The following is a 15,049-nucleotide window of genomic DNA, read 5'->3' as shown; positions in this document are numbered from 1 at the left end:
ACTTCCTCTGGTGTCTCATCTACCTGCAGTAAGGAAGTATGACTGATTCAGCAGCAGCAGCCACAATTAAGGGGTATTACCCACAAAAGTTCCTCCTCCATTACACGCCTTGACATCCTCTTCTGTCCAGAATGTGTCATGCATTTCAAACAGCTGTTAGGAAGTCTGACCTGTCCAGGTCGGTGGATGACTTGGTCACATAGAAACCCCATGCTAATAACAGGGATTAATTCAACTAAATATAGTCAAGGGCTAAATGAACACTTACCGGAATATACAGCCATAATAGCACTATGTTTTTCAGAAAATTCAGACTGACGTTTACAAAAACATCTGAGTTGGGGGTTCAGTTGACCACCATTGCTTAAAGACTGTGTTGAATGGCCCTCCTAGGCAGACCACTTATAAAGTGTAGATGTAGATACGCAGAATCAGCTTTCCAGGTTCTTCTTACAGATGTCAAAATATCCAACACTGCATCAATGAAAACATTTATGCTGTATTTAAAAGCTTATGTATGCTAGAAAAGCCTCCATTACCATAGTTACGTTGTCATATCAATTGAAATGCAATGTCAGCCAAAAGTTGTCCTTGGGCTTCAGTGGCTTATTCCATATTTATTCCAAGCTGATGAAAGCCCCTTTCTTCAGGAATTCACACTTGTGGTTTTGCTAGAGTAGCTGGGCTTTCTTAGGTTGTGATTTTATTTTTGTGGGTGCTGAAAGAAGATTGTCATTCCCTCAAACATGTTTTTTGTATTTTGTGAGATTTTTGGTGTGTTATGGGACATAGGACTGAGAAAACCTGACTTGGAAAACAGAAAATAATGAAAGCTACGTCTGGTATTTTATGTTCGTATTAGCTCTTCTCATGTCAAATACAGCGGTAGTCGTTTAATATTCTAATAACTGTTAAGGGTAATTCTTGAGTATCTTGCAATATCACTGTAATTGAACACTTTAAAAACATTTGCTAGGAGAACTAAAGATAAACATAATAATATGTGTAACAATTTAACTGACAGCCATATGACTGCCAGTTCTTTTGGTAATGAACTACATCACTGCAGCATTTAAGTGAATGTCAAAATACATTTTTCTGTGGGAAACCTGTGGCTTGATGTACATTGGTTCTTCCCAATAGCAGTATTTTGGATACACATTGCCATTTCCGATTACCCTGTTGCAACTTGGATGAAAACAGCTGCAGACTGAAATCATTGTTACTGAGAACAAAACTGAGTATGTTTCAGAAACGAAAAGCTGTTTTACAGAAGTGTTAGGTGTGTCTCAAGCGTTAACAGCACGCCGCAATGCTCCTTTCCAAAACACAACCGCTAACTCCCTCTGCAGGCATAATAAGAAGAGGGGACTAAGTTTCCCTGCAGTTTAGCAAATCGGCCTGCATCACGTGTGAATGAAAGCTACATAAGGAAAGCACTTAGCATCTTAGGGGCTTCGAGCATCACTGTTTGGGAGTGGTGCTCTTAGTTTATCCTGCAAGCGTTTTGCTTTCCCCCTGTCATTCACCTGGTGTCTCTAATGGCTCTGGCAAAAAGCAGCTGGTGTATGGGGTGACACACACTATCAGAGCAGTTTGCGTGCTGAGCAGCTCCCAGGCCAGCCACAACTTCTTTGTATTCGGACCACAGTTAGATTCAAAAATATGTCCAAATGCTAGCGCATAAGTAAAATATGCTGTTTGGTATATTTTTTCGTCAGTCATTACTGTATCTCTTCCTTTGTGAACCAAGCTGTTTAATATTTGGATCAAGTTAATGAACTGAAAGGTGTATTATCTTCTGCAGTGAATGGGTTTATGTATGACAGAGTCCCTGCCTGAGATCTGATTTCTCTACACTGGTTTCAATGTCACATCAGTACAGAAAAATCGCTGACAAACCTGTGGGTATCAGTACAAAATGAGTTTGATTTTCCTTCTGTGGTACATTGAAAGGTGCAGCAGACTTGCTGCGTTCACATGCACCAGCTGCATGGCTGGAGGGGCTTTCTGGTTTCCTGCACCCACCTGAAGGACACTGCCCTGAGCTGGTGCCAAGGAGGGCCACCCACTCTGCTCAGCAGAGAGCCTGGGGAAGTTCACTTCATTACACAAAGCCACAGGTATGCAACCTCCATGTGTCCTCATGCTGTTACCAAGAATTGTCACCAGGAAGACTCTCCAAACCAAGTGATAGTTTAGAAAGCCAATGCTGGTTTATTGCAGTGCTGGGTGTATGGGGGATCTTTTCTCCTAACACGCACACCAAGTTACTTGAGGGTACACATTATATACAGTAGAGTACTTGCATATTCATAGTACATTACATATTCATTTTCATTCATGCACAGAGGTTTCTCGCTTCTGATGCAAACTAGTGTGCATCCTCAGATAACACTACTGAAGATTTTTACCAACTACGCATGCTCCCCAAGTGGGAATTTCCCCTTTTTTTGGGGGTCTATGGTTGGAGGTCCCCATTACCAAAATTACCTTTGTCCTACTTTCAACTAATTTTCTGTGGGTTTCAACACCTCATCAGCTTGTCTCTTCTTGCGGCCAGAACTTTCTCACTTGGAGGCTTCTTTCTGCATAATTTAGGTAACGGTGTTACCATCATCTTTGTTTCCCAAGGCTGACTCCCTTGATGCAAAGTCCTTTCATTCATCAGTTTTGACAACTTGAGAGGGCGGGTCAGCTTGACCTAAACTTTGTGCACTTACTTGTTTAACATATAGTTAATTTGGGAGTTTAGGCAACAATGTCACTTCTGTTTTCATATGTATTTTTTCTGCTTCTGTGTCAGTGCTGAGGCTGGGTCGGTACAGCAATGGAAGCAGTGACGGTGCTGGACAAGGCAAATGTGGTGGCTGGAGCTTCCCATCACCTCAGGTTTCTCCTGAGGCCCGACCATGGAGGTGTGAGGGTCAGCAGGGTCCCAGCCTTGTGGTTAACAAGATTTATGGTTAGGAATTTTCTCACTACCCTTTAAAAACAAAGAAACAAACGCACAAAGTTATAAAGTAACTGAACAACTGAACACACACACACATACACCCCCCTCCCCCCCCCCCCAAAAATCCAACATACTGTGTATTTGTGATTAGCTGTAGAAACCACTGATAACCACTTAGTTTAGCATCACAGGGGTGATGTGTTAATGGAAACATACTATTAACGCCTCCCTTCAGGCAAAGGGTTACCCAGTGCCCCGTGGCCTCTCAGTACAGGCGGCACATCTGGGCTCGACGCGCAAAAACTAGCAAAAGGCGGCGGGGGCGGCCCCGGCCCTCAGTTAAGATGGCGGCGGCAGCGCCGCGTCACGCGGTGGGCGGGGCGGCCCCGCGCGCGCTCCCTCTCGCCGTGGCGGCGCGGGCGGGAGGATGGAGCCGGCGGCGCTGGAGCGGTTCCCCAGCCCGGGGAAGGGCAGCGGGCTCCGCTCCCGCCGGCGGCTGCGGCCCGGAGAGCTGCTCTACCGTGCCGAGCCCTTCGCCTACGTCCTCTCCAAGGAGCAGCTGGGCGGCGTGTGCGAGCGCTGCCTGCGCAGGTACCGGCAGCCGAGGGGCCGCCGCCGCCGCCTCTCCCGCCCGGCTAGCGCCGCCCATGCCGCTGAGGCGAGGCGGGGCGGCCGAGGCGCGGCGTGCCGCTGCCCGCCGCTGTGTTGTGACGGCTGTAAATTTCAGCGGCTTCTCTCTTGCCGGGCGCGGGGGGCTTGGGTGGAGGTTTGCCGTGCAGCGGGCGGCAGGAGCCGGCAGCGCCTGGGTGCTGTGCTGCTGCTCGGCGGCGTTTTGGCGCCAGCCTCCCCTCAGGGGATCTCCTCAGCCCGGCCGCCCGCCGCAGCGGCAGGTGCTGCTGGGGGCGAAGGGCCGGCGGCGGGTGTGTTGCCCAGAATTACCTCTTGTGGGGTGAGGGGGGAGTTCTTACCTGCTGTAGCCCCACAAGGAAGCGGCTTGTGTGACCGTGACGCTGCTGCGTTATTATGCTCAGCCCTGGGCGTTCGTGGAGGCGGCAGGAGCCCCCGTGAGGCGGCCGGGGTCCCGTCACCTGCGCAAGCCTGTCCTCTCTTTTGAGATGTACATTGAATAAACGCCTGCCGCCTTCCGCCAAATCCTTCCAAGTGACAACTGGCAAACCAACAGTAGCTTTCTCTGTGTGTTTAAAAGGCCCTATGACTCTTTTCTACCCTTTCGCAATTTTCCAGCAAGATAGAATGTGATAGACCTCTTTGTAGGAGATCTGGGTATTAATACCTGAAACATGCTGGTAGATAATCCAAACCCATGCGTAATTACCAAAACTTGAAGAAGAGAGACAATTCAGTACTGCTAGACTTTACCTTTCTTTCTTTTTTTTTTTTTTTTTTTTCTTTTTGAAACTATTTGATATTTGGTTTCTTGAAACCTTCCCAGTATTTTGCTTCATGTCCTTACAAGGCATCTCAGCTTCTGTTTAAAGAAATGACAATGTGATCCTCATTTTCCCAGAGAGAAGTCTGGCACTGTGTTCCAGGTCAGGCTTGCATCTAACCTCAGCATATAAAATAGAACCAAAAAAGACTTAGCTAAAATACCTGTGAAGTCTGGCTCACAACATCAGATTCTCCTTCGAGTCATGAGGCTCCATGCAGGCTTCACGAGACAGGCTGAGTGCAGCAACAGGTGAAGTGAGAATGAATCTGAAGTGTTTGGATATAGAGGTGTAACCAAGGCAAGTTTTATTGGCAGAAATGGTGGTGTTGCCAACTGACATATTATGAAAGGTTATGCATTTGTGGAAGATGGTGTTTTTTTTTTCTGAATAGTGGTGTCAGTTAAATGAAAAAAGTTAAATAAGGAAATAAAAATAAGTTTCCACCAATCTACCTTCCATTGCAAAATGTACTGTGTTTTTAGACAGAGTTTATAGATCAAGATTATGCAATCTGACTTTCTTCTTGTTAATCTAATTAAAGGTAGAGGCTTCTTATTAAATGGACTTTGTTAAATTAGTGAGTGATATGTATATCTATACATAGATCTCTTTTAGATATGTATATCTATACATAGGTCTCTTTTAATAATGTATAAACACCAGAAAAATGGTGAATGAATCATGGGATGTGGAATTGAACCTTTTCACGAATCTGATTTTCATTTAATACAAAGTGTGATCTTTGTTCAAAGCCAGGTATCAGAAAAACCATTATTGCTCACTTCCAGTTCTACACATGGAAGGAAGTCTACTACTGTTCCTGTTTTTCACTCTGATCTTTAGGTGGCAGTACAGGAACACAAATTAAAAAAAAAAAAAAAAAAAGTCTTGCGCTTGACATTGATTTAGCATTTTAGCAGTCATATTGTGTATAAAATTAATGTTTGAGGCTTTATACTGTGAAGTGTAATTCTATACTTACTTTTGTCTCCCAACATGTAGAAGTAAATGTTGTTGGATGCAGCTTTTGGCTGTGTGAGAAGCGCTGGATGAGCTAGAAGATGGGTAATGTGCAGAATATCGTGTTTCTGGACTGCTTTCTGAGAGGCAGCATGGGCTCGACAGGATTTGGGGTCATGGGCTTGCTACAGAGCTGAGTTACTCTGTGACTTTGATTGAGTCCTTACACCAAGGGTCTGAGGTACCCAAGCAGAGTGAGGATGGCTTTTGGGGGCAGAGTTTGCTGCTCTGAATGTTATTGTGGATTTTAAATATTGGTGTGTGTATATATATGTATGCAATCAGTGCATCTACTAGTAGAAACATTAACATCACTTCCTTACCTTACTAGGCTGTTGATACTATTTGTGCAGTGAAATTAAATTTTTTGGTCAGTGGTGTTAGGTCTACGTTGTATGTAGATAAGATGTCAGATTTTGGTAACTGTCACCCTTCTATGATTTCTTCTTCAGAGAAAATCCTGCGTTTGCTAATGAATAGGTTCCTGTTGTTTTTTTAAAGAAGGCTGGGCTGAAATATCCTTCTATGGCTCATTTAATATGATAGCGTAGCTGTTTTGAATTCCATAAGCACTTTAAAATAAATACTGTCCTGAAGCAGGATACATAGTAATGGTTTGCTCAGAAAGATACATTTTGATAAAGAAGAAAAGGGTTTTTGACAGAGTGTATTTCTATGGAAGCAGTGTCTTGTGAGAACATGTGACATTGTGTTGCGTGATAGTACCTCCTTTGCAAAACAGTATCTGTAGTGTTAGGGTCAGTGCCTTGCTGAAAACACACTGTGCTTTTATGGAAAGCTGACAAGATTTGAATGGCCAGTCTCCCAGCAGCTTACAGGGGAAAGCAACAGAAAAGATTCTCGTTAACTGAAAATTTTCTGTATGGCTTCTTCCATGCTTTAATACCTTCTTAATGTGATGTCAGTGGCAGTACAGCTCAGTACAGGTTTATCTAGCAGGATTGAGAGGGTAAAGAAAGCAGGTTTATTTAAAATCTTAGGGAATTTCACTGTATTTTCCATTCTGCTGGACACTGATGATGATGGTGAATAAAGCTGGTTGCCAGTGATCCCCAGAGGCTTCTATCACCTTTCTCTGCTCTGGAAAGCAACTATTACACCTCATTTTTTCTTCTCTATCCTTTACCTGGCTATCAGATTATAAAATGACCTTTCTTCTAGTCCCTAGTAATTTCACTTAATTTAGCCTTTCCACATTTCTTATGTTCAGTGAATCCCCTTTATTCATATGTGTGTTGCCAACCGCCTAGAACTCAGGTGAATTAGAAAAGTAGGCTGTCCTTTCATAGGAGCTGTGCTTGCTCGATCCTTGTAGATTTTATTCATCCAGCTGATTAATGGTTTTATGCTTGATTATAGTCTCTATTGACTTGCCAGTGTGAGAAGCCAGGCTTGCAGTCAGTATAGTCAAGTGAGTGTGATGATTGCTTTTTTTAAGGAAATAAAAAAAAATGTAAATAATTCAGAGTACTGCAAACACTGGAATACTTGAGTTGCTTGTACATTTAGAATTCTGCTGTTAATATTATGTGAGATTATAGATGACATCAGACTAGATCAGAAAATACTGATATTCTCAACTTTCTATGCAAAATTCTAAGTTTAAAGAAAAATATTTATTTGACCTCTTTTTCTGCCATCAATTAGAAATATTTTTAATATTACTTTTATTTTAATTTTGTGGTTTATTAAAATTTGCTTTTATGTAGTTGATCGGATTTGAAGTTCTGTTAAATTGAGAAGTAACTGGTTATATCCAGATTTTAACAAAATAGTCCTAAATCACTACTAACTTTTAATGTAGGACAACTTAACATTGCAAAGTTTGCTTGCCCATGCTGATTTATCAGGCTGTTTTATCTGGTGGTGTTGCTCAGTTTGCTTAGCTTGTTAAACCTTTACATGGCCTTTAAAGATGTTCCTTGTCTTGGTGTTTGGCAGTTCTCTTTCTCTGCTTATTTAATGTTCTGTTGGCTATTAATCCCTGCTGTTTGAGTTTCCTGCAAGGTATGTGGTTGTGATGGCACAGCTTACTGTGACTTCTGGATTTTGAATTGAAAATATACCCAGTCTTTTACAGAACAGAAGTCAAAATGAGAGTGAAAGTCAAAGTCAATTCTGCCTTTGGTGTTTGCTTTTTACAGGGCATTTCTGTGATGGGTTGTATTTACAAGAATCCACTGCAAGAAAACTCAAGTCTTAGCTGACACTTGGAAACAAGCAAAGAAACTTTCTAGAATCTCATTCTCAGAGAAAGTAGGAAAAAGAAGTAAAAGGAGGTAACACTAGACTATTTCCAAATACTGTACAACTTGCACTTTTAAAGGAAAGAGACACTTAAGAAAAGTGAATATTTGAGAATAGATAATGTACACCATGTATTAGACTACGAAATAAGACATAAGTGTTTCTTGTTTGGGTGAGGTCAGAGGTTTAGAACCTAGTAATGGAATATGAGGAAGTATGAATGTTTTTTTGTATGACTGCAACTTTTGTAAACATATGCAAAAAGAGGAAAAACATCTGAGTTAGTACTGTTGGTAAGCTACCCATGGCAGCAGATACAACTGCAGTATGGGTAATATAACGAAGAATTTGGTAAATAGCTGGGTAATTACAAAGTGCTAAACACGGGACAGCAAGTGTATGCTTCTTGCTGTACTTTACCTGACTTAAACATAGCTAAATGGACACACATTTACATTCAAGACTGTGCATTCAGTACTGTGTCTTCAGCATAGACACTCTTAAATAAACTGCTCTTTTATTAATAGTAACAATATTATGTTATCCCATCATCAAAGTTGACATACCATTGTTAGTGTGGAGTGCCTACGTTAATGGCATCCTGAAGGTACAAAAATACCATTAAGTTATAACCACAGTGTGGAATGTTTTAAGTAGAGAGGAGCAGGGTTTGATTCAGAAAGAGAATGACAAGGAGGGTGGTTGTGATTGTGTGATCCTTCATACCACTGTGACCCTGGCTTAGACACGCACAGCTCTGCGGAAGGACAGTTAGCCCTTAATGCTCCAAGTGTACCTCTTTCACCCTGCAACTGGGAGATCGAGAGAGGAGAGTAGCTTGTTATTTTGGCTCTGTAGCAATGATAATTTCTCCATGCAGGTGCTGTCATTCACCAACAAACCTAAGATGATTCCTTAAGCACCAAAGTGAGCATCTCCATTAGCACAGCGCCTGAGTTCTGCTGCTTCCAGCTGTGCTGTGTGATTAGGGGTTTGCTCTTTCTTTACACAGGTAGAAGTTTAGCATATATGAGACGTCCAGTAAAGTGCGAGGCTATAAAATCTATACAGTCTCCTCACTTACCTTTGAAAAATACTTCTGTTGCTCGTTAATATAGAGTTAGCTTTAAAAATATGCTAGTTTCTTCAAAACATACTGGCAATCACATTTTTGAGATGTGAGAACGATGGTGTGTATCATGTCCCTTCTGTGACAGCCAAAGTTCCAGACAGCAGTTTCCAGTAGTTTTCAAGATGCATAACCTCATATGAAGTAGAGGAATATAAACAAATTATATCTGATTAGTGGTAATCACAGTGTGGAAACAGTGTGACTATTAGCAGCAGGGATGTTTTTCTGCTTTCAAGGTAGGATAATCCTGGGAATTATATGCTATGATTTGATAGCATTTCTGACTAATGAGTTAGGAGTGCAATTGCAGTGCTCTCTTCTCTTGATATGTATGATTTTGTGTGACGTAAGGGCAAAGGATGTGAAACAGAATTGTATGTGAGACATGAGCTATACAGGGTATCAGAATTTCAGGTTCCATGTACATGTGTGAGAATGTTTCCCAAGACCTGAGGAACTGCACACCACCACCACCACAAATGTTTCTATCTGTAGCTGAATGACTAATGTATTTTAGGCATTAATGTAGCCTAAAACAAGTAGCATTTTCCTAAGAAGATATATCCTTCCCTCATGTCATCTTACTACAATAGCGAAGGTTGAAGCAACCTTATAAAGAACAGGACAGAAATGCTTGTTTCTGTCCTTGTGCCAGCTGGAGCCATAGAAGTGGCTTCCAGGCTGCTATCCCATGCTGCCACAAAAATCTTCTGTAAGAGAGAGTGAGGAGAATAGGCTATTGACTGTGCTTTCCTGCAGTATCTTCTCCAGAGAAGACTCTGAACTTTCTTGTCTAGAAGAATAAAGCCTGTGGCAGAAATTATACTTACAGACTCCATATCCCCTTCCTCCTGCTCAGTCAGGTTGAAGGTAGGGAAGGAGGAAGCTCTGGCATTCAGGATAGCATTCATACTAAGTTGTCCTGGCCTGCCTGTTGATTCAGTTTTCTTTCCTCACAGTACCCTTTAGGGTGGTCAGGAGTTTCCTATGTTGCTGTTAGGAATAACCCTTGGTAGGTGTTTTCCTTGACCAACTGTTTCTTCCTCTTGGAGATTTGTTTTGGGAATGTAATTCAGGTTCTGTTTGCTGTAAACCCTCTCCTTTCCATTGTGCAGAATTTAGTCCTTGCTCCGTGCCTCCTTACCGCCTTGGATGCTCTGGGATTGCTTTAGGTGAGGTGTGGGTCCTTGCCCATCATCTTCTTCCCTTGTGATCTCGAGGCTGCTGTTAATGCCTTCTGCTGCCAACCTGGCTTTGCCCCTGTTAATAACAGAAGAAACAGAAAAGGTAGAGACATTGTTAAAAATAAATTCTCCCAGGTCAAGTGTTTATTGCCATGTCTGTCATTTATGGAAAATGAAAATTTAAAAATAAATTCTCCCAGGTCAAGTGTTTATTGCCACGTCTGTCATTTATGGAAAATGAAAATTTAAGTTTAGCCATGCTTTAGAAGTCCCTAAAGGTCTTACCGTGTTGTGATTTTGTGTTTACAATTTCCATGTTTATACTGCTCTGTAATTTAAAGGCATTATATCAAAAGTGTTCTCTTGTCAAGCTGTGACTGGTAATTTAAGTTCTAGTCATCTTGTAAATTCTTCTGAATTTAGGCTTTACTATATATCCACAATCCATACCTGATATTATGTTTCTTTTGTGCATATTTCAGTCAATAATATTAAAGTTTTAAAATATTAATGTTCTGCATGAATATTCTTTGCTTGTGGTAAGTGATAAAGTTTGTGAATTGGATTATCTTTAGCATGCATTTTCTTAGGGTAGTTTGTAATTGTGAAAGTACAAAATTAAAAGTAGTGCTATGAGGGAAAACATAAGTTATTAAAATATGGGTAACTTCTAGCTAATGTAATATATAATGACACAATTAGTTTCAGATATCTTCTGAGAAAGTTCTTAATTTTGCCTAAGTTGCTGGAAGTTTTATACTGCATTAGGGAATTTATTGTTTAACTTCTTTAAGAACTGTTAATGATATCTTGTCCATAGGCATTGGAATTCATTAATTGTTAGTGATTGCTTCCATTGTGGTTGTACTCAAAAGCCACTGTGTGCTTATGGCTGTATGGTGTACAAATGATGCTTTTTTCCCCTTGTAGAATCTATAGTCTTCTTCAGAACCAGTCACAACAGCTGTTTTGAATTGTTCGAACTTATATAGGTGAGGATTAGGGAGTTTTTGTCATATCTCTCCACCCCACCTATTCATGTTTTGAAGTGGGATATCAATCCATGTGACAACCTATCTGATGTGATGACTAGGAGCTGCTGAAAGGGCAGGTATTCTTACCACTCCCAAAAAGTCCTTGTTCTCCTTCCTGCATGCTCCTTCTGCTTCTCTTTTGCCGTCTTTGCTGCTTATCTGACCTACGATATACTGGTGCAGAGATATAAAGTGGCAGAAAACATATTTACCAAAATATAAAAATATTTTAGTACCCTTGAGTCAAATTATTGCTGGGGGGAGAGAGGAGCTGAGGTGGCCGTTGAAAGGGTGAGTCCAGGTCAGATAGTCAGGGGTGTGCCTTCTGCTAGTAGCTAGCCTTTAGTCTGCTGTACCTAAAAATGAAACCTTAAAGAGCATATTTAAGAGGCTTTTCAAGCTCTTGTGGGTGTTTTCAGGGTAAGTGGGGCTTTCAGAAGTGCAGGACTGACTGGCTTGTTAGTGTGGAGGGGGATTTTTTCCCACCATGTATCACAGATCAATCCTGGGCAGTCAGGCCCCACCTTCGTTCCTTTACCTGGTCATGTTTCTGCCATATTTTACTTCCCCAGAAGCACTTCCTACCATTAGCTTCAGTTAGTAGAAGAAACACTGCAGACATTTTCAGTTGCTTCTTACAACAAAGAAAGTATTTTATTTTTGGCTCACGTCTTGGTTACATAGGAGTGTCTTGACTTTTTTGACTATTTTTGTTGCTGCTTTTACTTTTTTCAGGATCTGTGCTTAGTTCCTGCAATCATAATTCTCACAGTGTGCCTCTGCAACTGAATGGGAAATTTTATTTGGAGGCCAAGGTCAAGGTCTGAATAATTCCCAAGGGTGTCCCAATGTCTGTAGGGTAGACACCGAGTGGCACAATCGGTTGAACACCAGTAATTTCTACGCTAACTCAAGCTGTAATCCCCTGTTCATGCAATATTTAGCTTTCCTGTTTATCATATTAGTTGCCTTCAGCTCAAGGCTTGTTCTGCTATTGTCTTGATTGCTCAAGCTTAAGTAAAATTAAAGACTGGATTTATTTTTTTATTTTTTTTAAAGTAAAGTATCTTCTTGGCCTCTGTATATCAGAGCACCTGATTCTGCAGTCAATAGGCAGGAAATACTTTGCTTGGGCATTCATGTAGGGTTTGTGCGCTGCCTGTGTAATCAGGTTTTAGCATTCAAAGGAAGAAAAGCCAGCCTGTTGAGATGGACTTTTTAGGAGGGTGTGATTAGGAGTGGTTGTGATGTAGAAGTGTAGGAAAGGAACAAAAGATCATCCCTGAGAAAGAAGAGAGAGTAAAAACACTCTTATCAGCTGTAAGCCTTTTCTTACAATTCAAATGAATATGGCTCGTTCATACAATCTAAAGGCTCATTCAACTGCTAGGAGGGTGTGCTGGTGACCTGAAAAGGCAGTATCTGAGGAGGTGGTATTCTTGGTGGTGGTGGTAAGAATTGTGGCAGAACAGGGGGAGAGAGATTGAGACAAGATGTTTGGTGAAGCATCGCCCTGGAAGAGGAAAGTTTTGTCTCAGGAGATGTCGAGCATGAAATAAACAATGTATGTTTCCTATGTTAAATCTTTGTTCAGTGGATTTCATGCTTCTCAAAGGCTTGTTTTTATTTATTTGTCAAGAAAAGCTTGAAAGCAGCTTGTTTTAATGTAACGGTTCAAACTGGAGTGACGTGGGGGTTTTTGTTTACATTTTTTTATTCTCATTATTTTTTAAGTACTACTTCTACCTGATAAGACAAACTGTAGCACCTCTTCTTCTTGCTGTAGCCTGGCTACTGTTTTCTGTCACAGAAATAGAGCTTGCAGCTCCTTCTGAGATGAGTGGTGTACTTGCTGTGTATAAAAGCGTATCTCACAAATTTTGCCTCCTCCATTTCTATGCAACTTGTATGTGTGGGAGGAGTAAATTCAAGTACCACATTGGAGATTGTTGTGCTAGGAATCTTTATTGAATGTTGCCTGGGATGAAAAAGGTTTGTGTCAGGCTAGTGCACTACAGTTTAATTTCCTCTGAAAAAAATTGAGGGTTTTTTGATGAAAATCTGGAACCAGCTGTTCTAAGCATTGGGCGAGTGTTGATGTGGGTCTGTACTTTGTGTAGCTTGCTCTGATTTCTGTGGTGCATTAACTCCAAGTCCTCTAGCTGTTGAAAGTATCTTAGTCCAGGTTTCTGAGGATGCAAAAACATACAGAAAGATTAAAAAGAAAACAATGAAGTGGCACAGAAAATCACTTCAGAGAGGTTTGTGTTCCTAAGTGTCTGTGTTGTTTTAGCAAATGTGACTGGCTACTCAGCTATTTACAGATTTTATCCACTTGTAACATTAAAACAGGCTTATTAGCTGATATTGCTGTACAACAGATGGAATAGTGTGGAAACGATTTCTTGAAATACTGTATGAAACTCAGTATATGATGACGGATTTATCTGAAATTTTTGCCCTAGGAAAAAAGAGGCTATGCAGTAATCCACACAAGATATGTATGACATCAGGTGCAAACCAGATGTAGCAATGAAATTGTTTTTATCTTTAATAAAATCTATTACAGAATTACATTGATTTTTTTTTTTTTAAAGACTGTAGTTATGGTTTTATTCCCCCAAATAAGCACAGAATACTATCTCTTACTCTAAGAATGTCTCTTTCTGTGGCTGAGACAGTAGATGAATTGTGCTAATGAGCACTATAAAGAGTGACAGATCAGGCACAATAATAGCAGGAGAGTTATAAAGGCTCATAGTTAGCAGGCAGTTACTGAAACGAGTTAATTTTGCCTCTTCTAATAGATACCTAGTATTTTATCAGACATGCAGTCAGTCTGCATATTGCTCATATGTGGGTTTTGGTGCCCCTTAATAGCCTTTGCTGCTTTGGCAGTCATTTTGATTGGATTACACTAGCTATTTTATGTGGTTAATGCCTTATTGTGTATTCTGAAAACTCAAAATTACTTAAATTAGATTTTTTTTAATGAAACTCGGTAAGAAGTGTGGACATGCTGAGCATTGTATGCAAAACAATTAGACCTCTTTAAAGCCTTTGTGGAAATTTGGGGTGGGGAAATTGGACTCTCCTTTCTACTGAAAAGTGTGCTAACTGGAGAATCCTGTTGCATATATATGAAGTATAACAGGCTGCATTCACTTGTGCTGAGTTAATGCTCCTTTTAGGATTTAGGACTAAAAATAAATAACTACGTGGAAGGTGGTGTGTGCGTTTGTGCTGAAACACATGTTCAACTAACCTCTCACTGATTAGGAAGTTAGTGGATTTGTCAAGACTTAATTAGTTTTATTTTTATGACGTTTGTTTTATTCAGTGTTTCGGGAAGGGTTTACCCTTCTGTTCCTGTTCACTGCCTTTATAGAAAATCACTTTGCAATAAAGCATGTCACTAATGTTTTTATCTGAAGAGGCTATTGTAAGATTTTTCACTTGTAAAGGCTGGTTATCATTTTCCTTTCTGCCACCAGACAAAGCCTTCGTAGACAATCTTCAAACACAACTTGGGATAGGGGGTCAATTAAAGCAAAGAGTGGCAACTCTCTCCTTTTTAATTTGTCTTGCTTGTGTATAAAACCAAAGATATTCTCAGCTGATGGGTATATTTTAATGCATGTATGAGGAACACAACAGATGAAGGACAACCTTGTAGTTCAGCTACATCACTGGAGGATTAGAGCCCTTGTTTTGTTGCTGCCTTCGTCTGTGAAATTGAATAAGGTCTTTCATTGCTTACCTATTATAGAGAGACTTGAAGTTTATTGCATTCACCCATATACTTCGAAGTTGTTGATAGCATGTAAAATAGAAAATATTTTTATTATATGTTTGTGTTTCACCTTAAGGGCAATATTTGACCCTAGCCCACTTGAACATCTTAAAAAGTGATTATAGGCAGCAGAAGGCATATCTGCTATAAATGTCATAGTACCACTAGGAAAAAGTCCAACACCAACAGGTTTATATGTATATTTAGA

At 40.7% G+C, this 15,049-nt stretch overlaps 1 protein-coding gene and 1 long non-coding RNA gene across 3 annotated transcripts in view; one reads left to right on the top strand and one right to left on the bottom strand.

Moving 5' to 3' along the window:
- Positions 1-2,312: 2,312 nt before the first annotated feature.
- Positions 2,313-4,089, bottom strand: LOC121090471. Its single transcript, XR_005828567.1, has 2 exons — positions 3,925-4,089; positions 2,313-2,986 (listed from the first exon to the last, which is right to left on the bottom strand). It is a non-coding gene; the product is annotated as an uncharacterized LOC121090471 (long non-coding RNA).
- SMYD3 (SET and MYND domain containing 3) overlaps positions 3,342-15,049 on the top strand; it is a 418,391-nt gene continuing 406,683 nt past the window's right edge. The window contains exon 1 of one of the 2 annotated variants that reach the window (XM_040599061.1): positions 3,342-3,547. In XM_040599061.1, coding sequence (XP_040454995.1) covers positions 3,384-3,547 — 164 coding nt within the window. In that variant the 5' untranslated portion in view covers positions 3,342-3,383. The remainder of the gene's footprint in view (positions 3,548-15,049) is intronic. The other variant, XM_040599062.1, reaches the window with a different exon arrangement.

Source organism: Falco naumanni, chromosome 6 (genome assembly GCF_017639655.2).
Source record: "Falco naumanni isolate bFalNau1 chromosome 6, bFalNau1.pat, whole genome shotgun sequence".
Lineage (NCBI taxonomy): Eukaryota > Metazoa > Chordata > Aves > Falconiformes > Falconidae > Falco > Falco naumanni.
The sequence above is the reverse complement of the archived record's forward strand: the minus strand, read 5'-3'. Positions and strand labels throughout refer to the sequence as shown.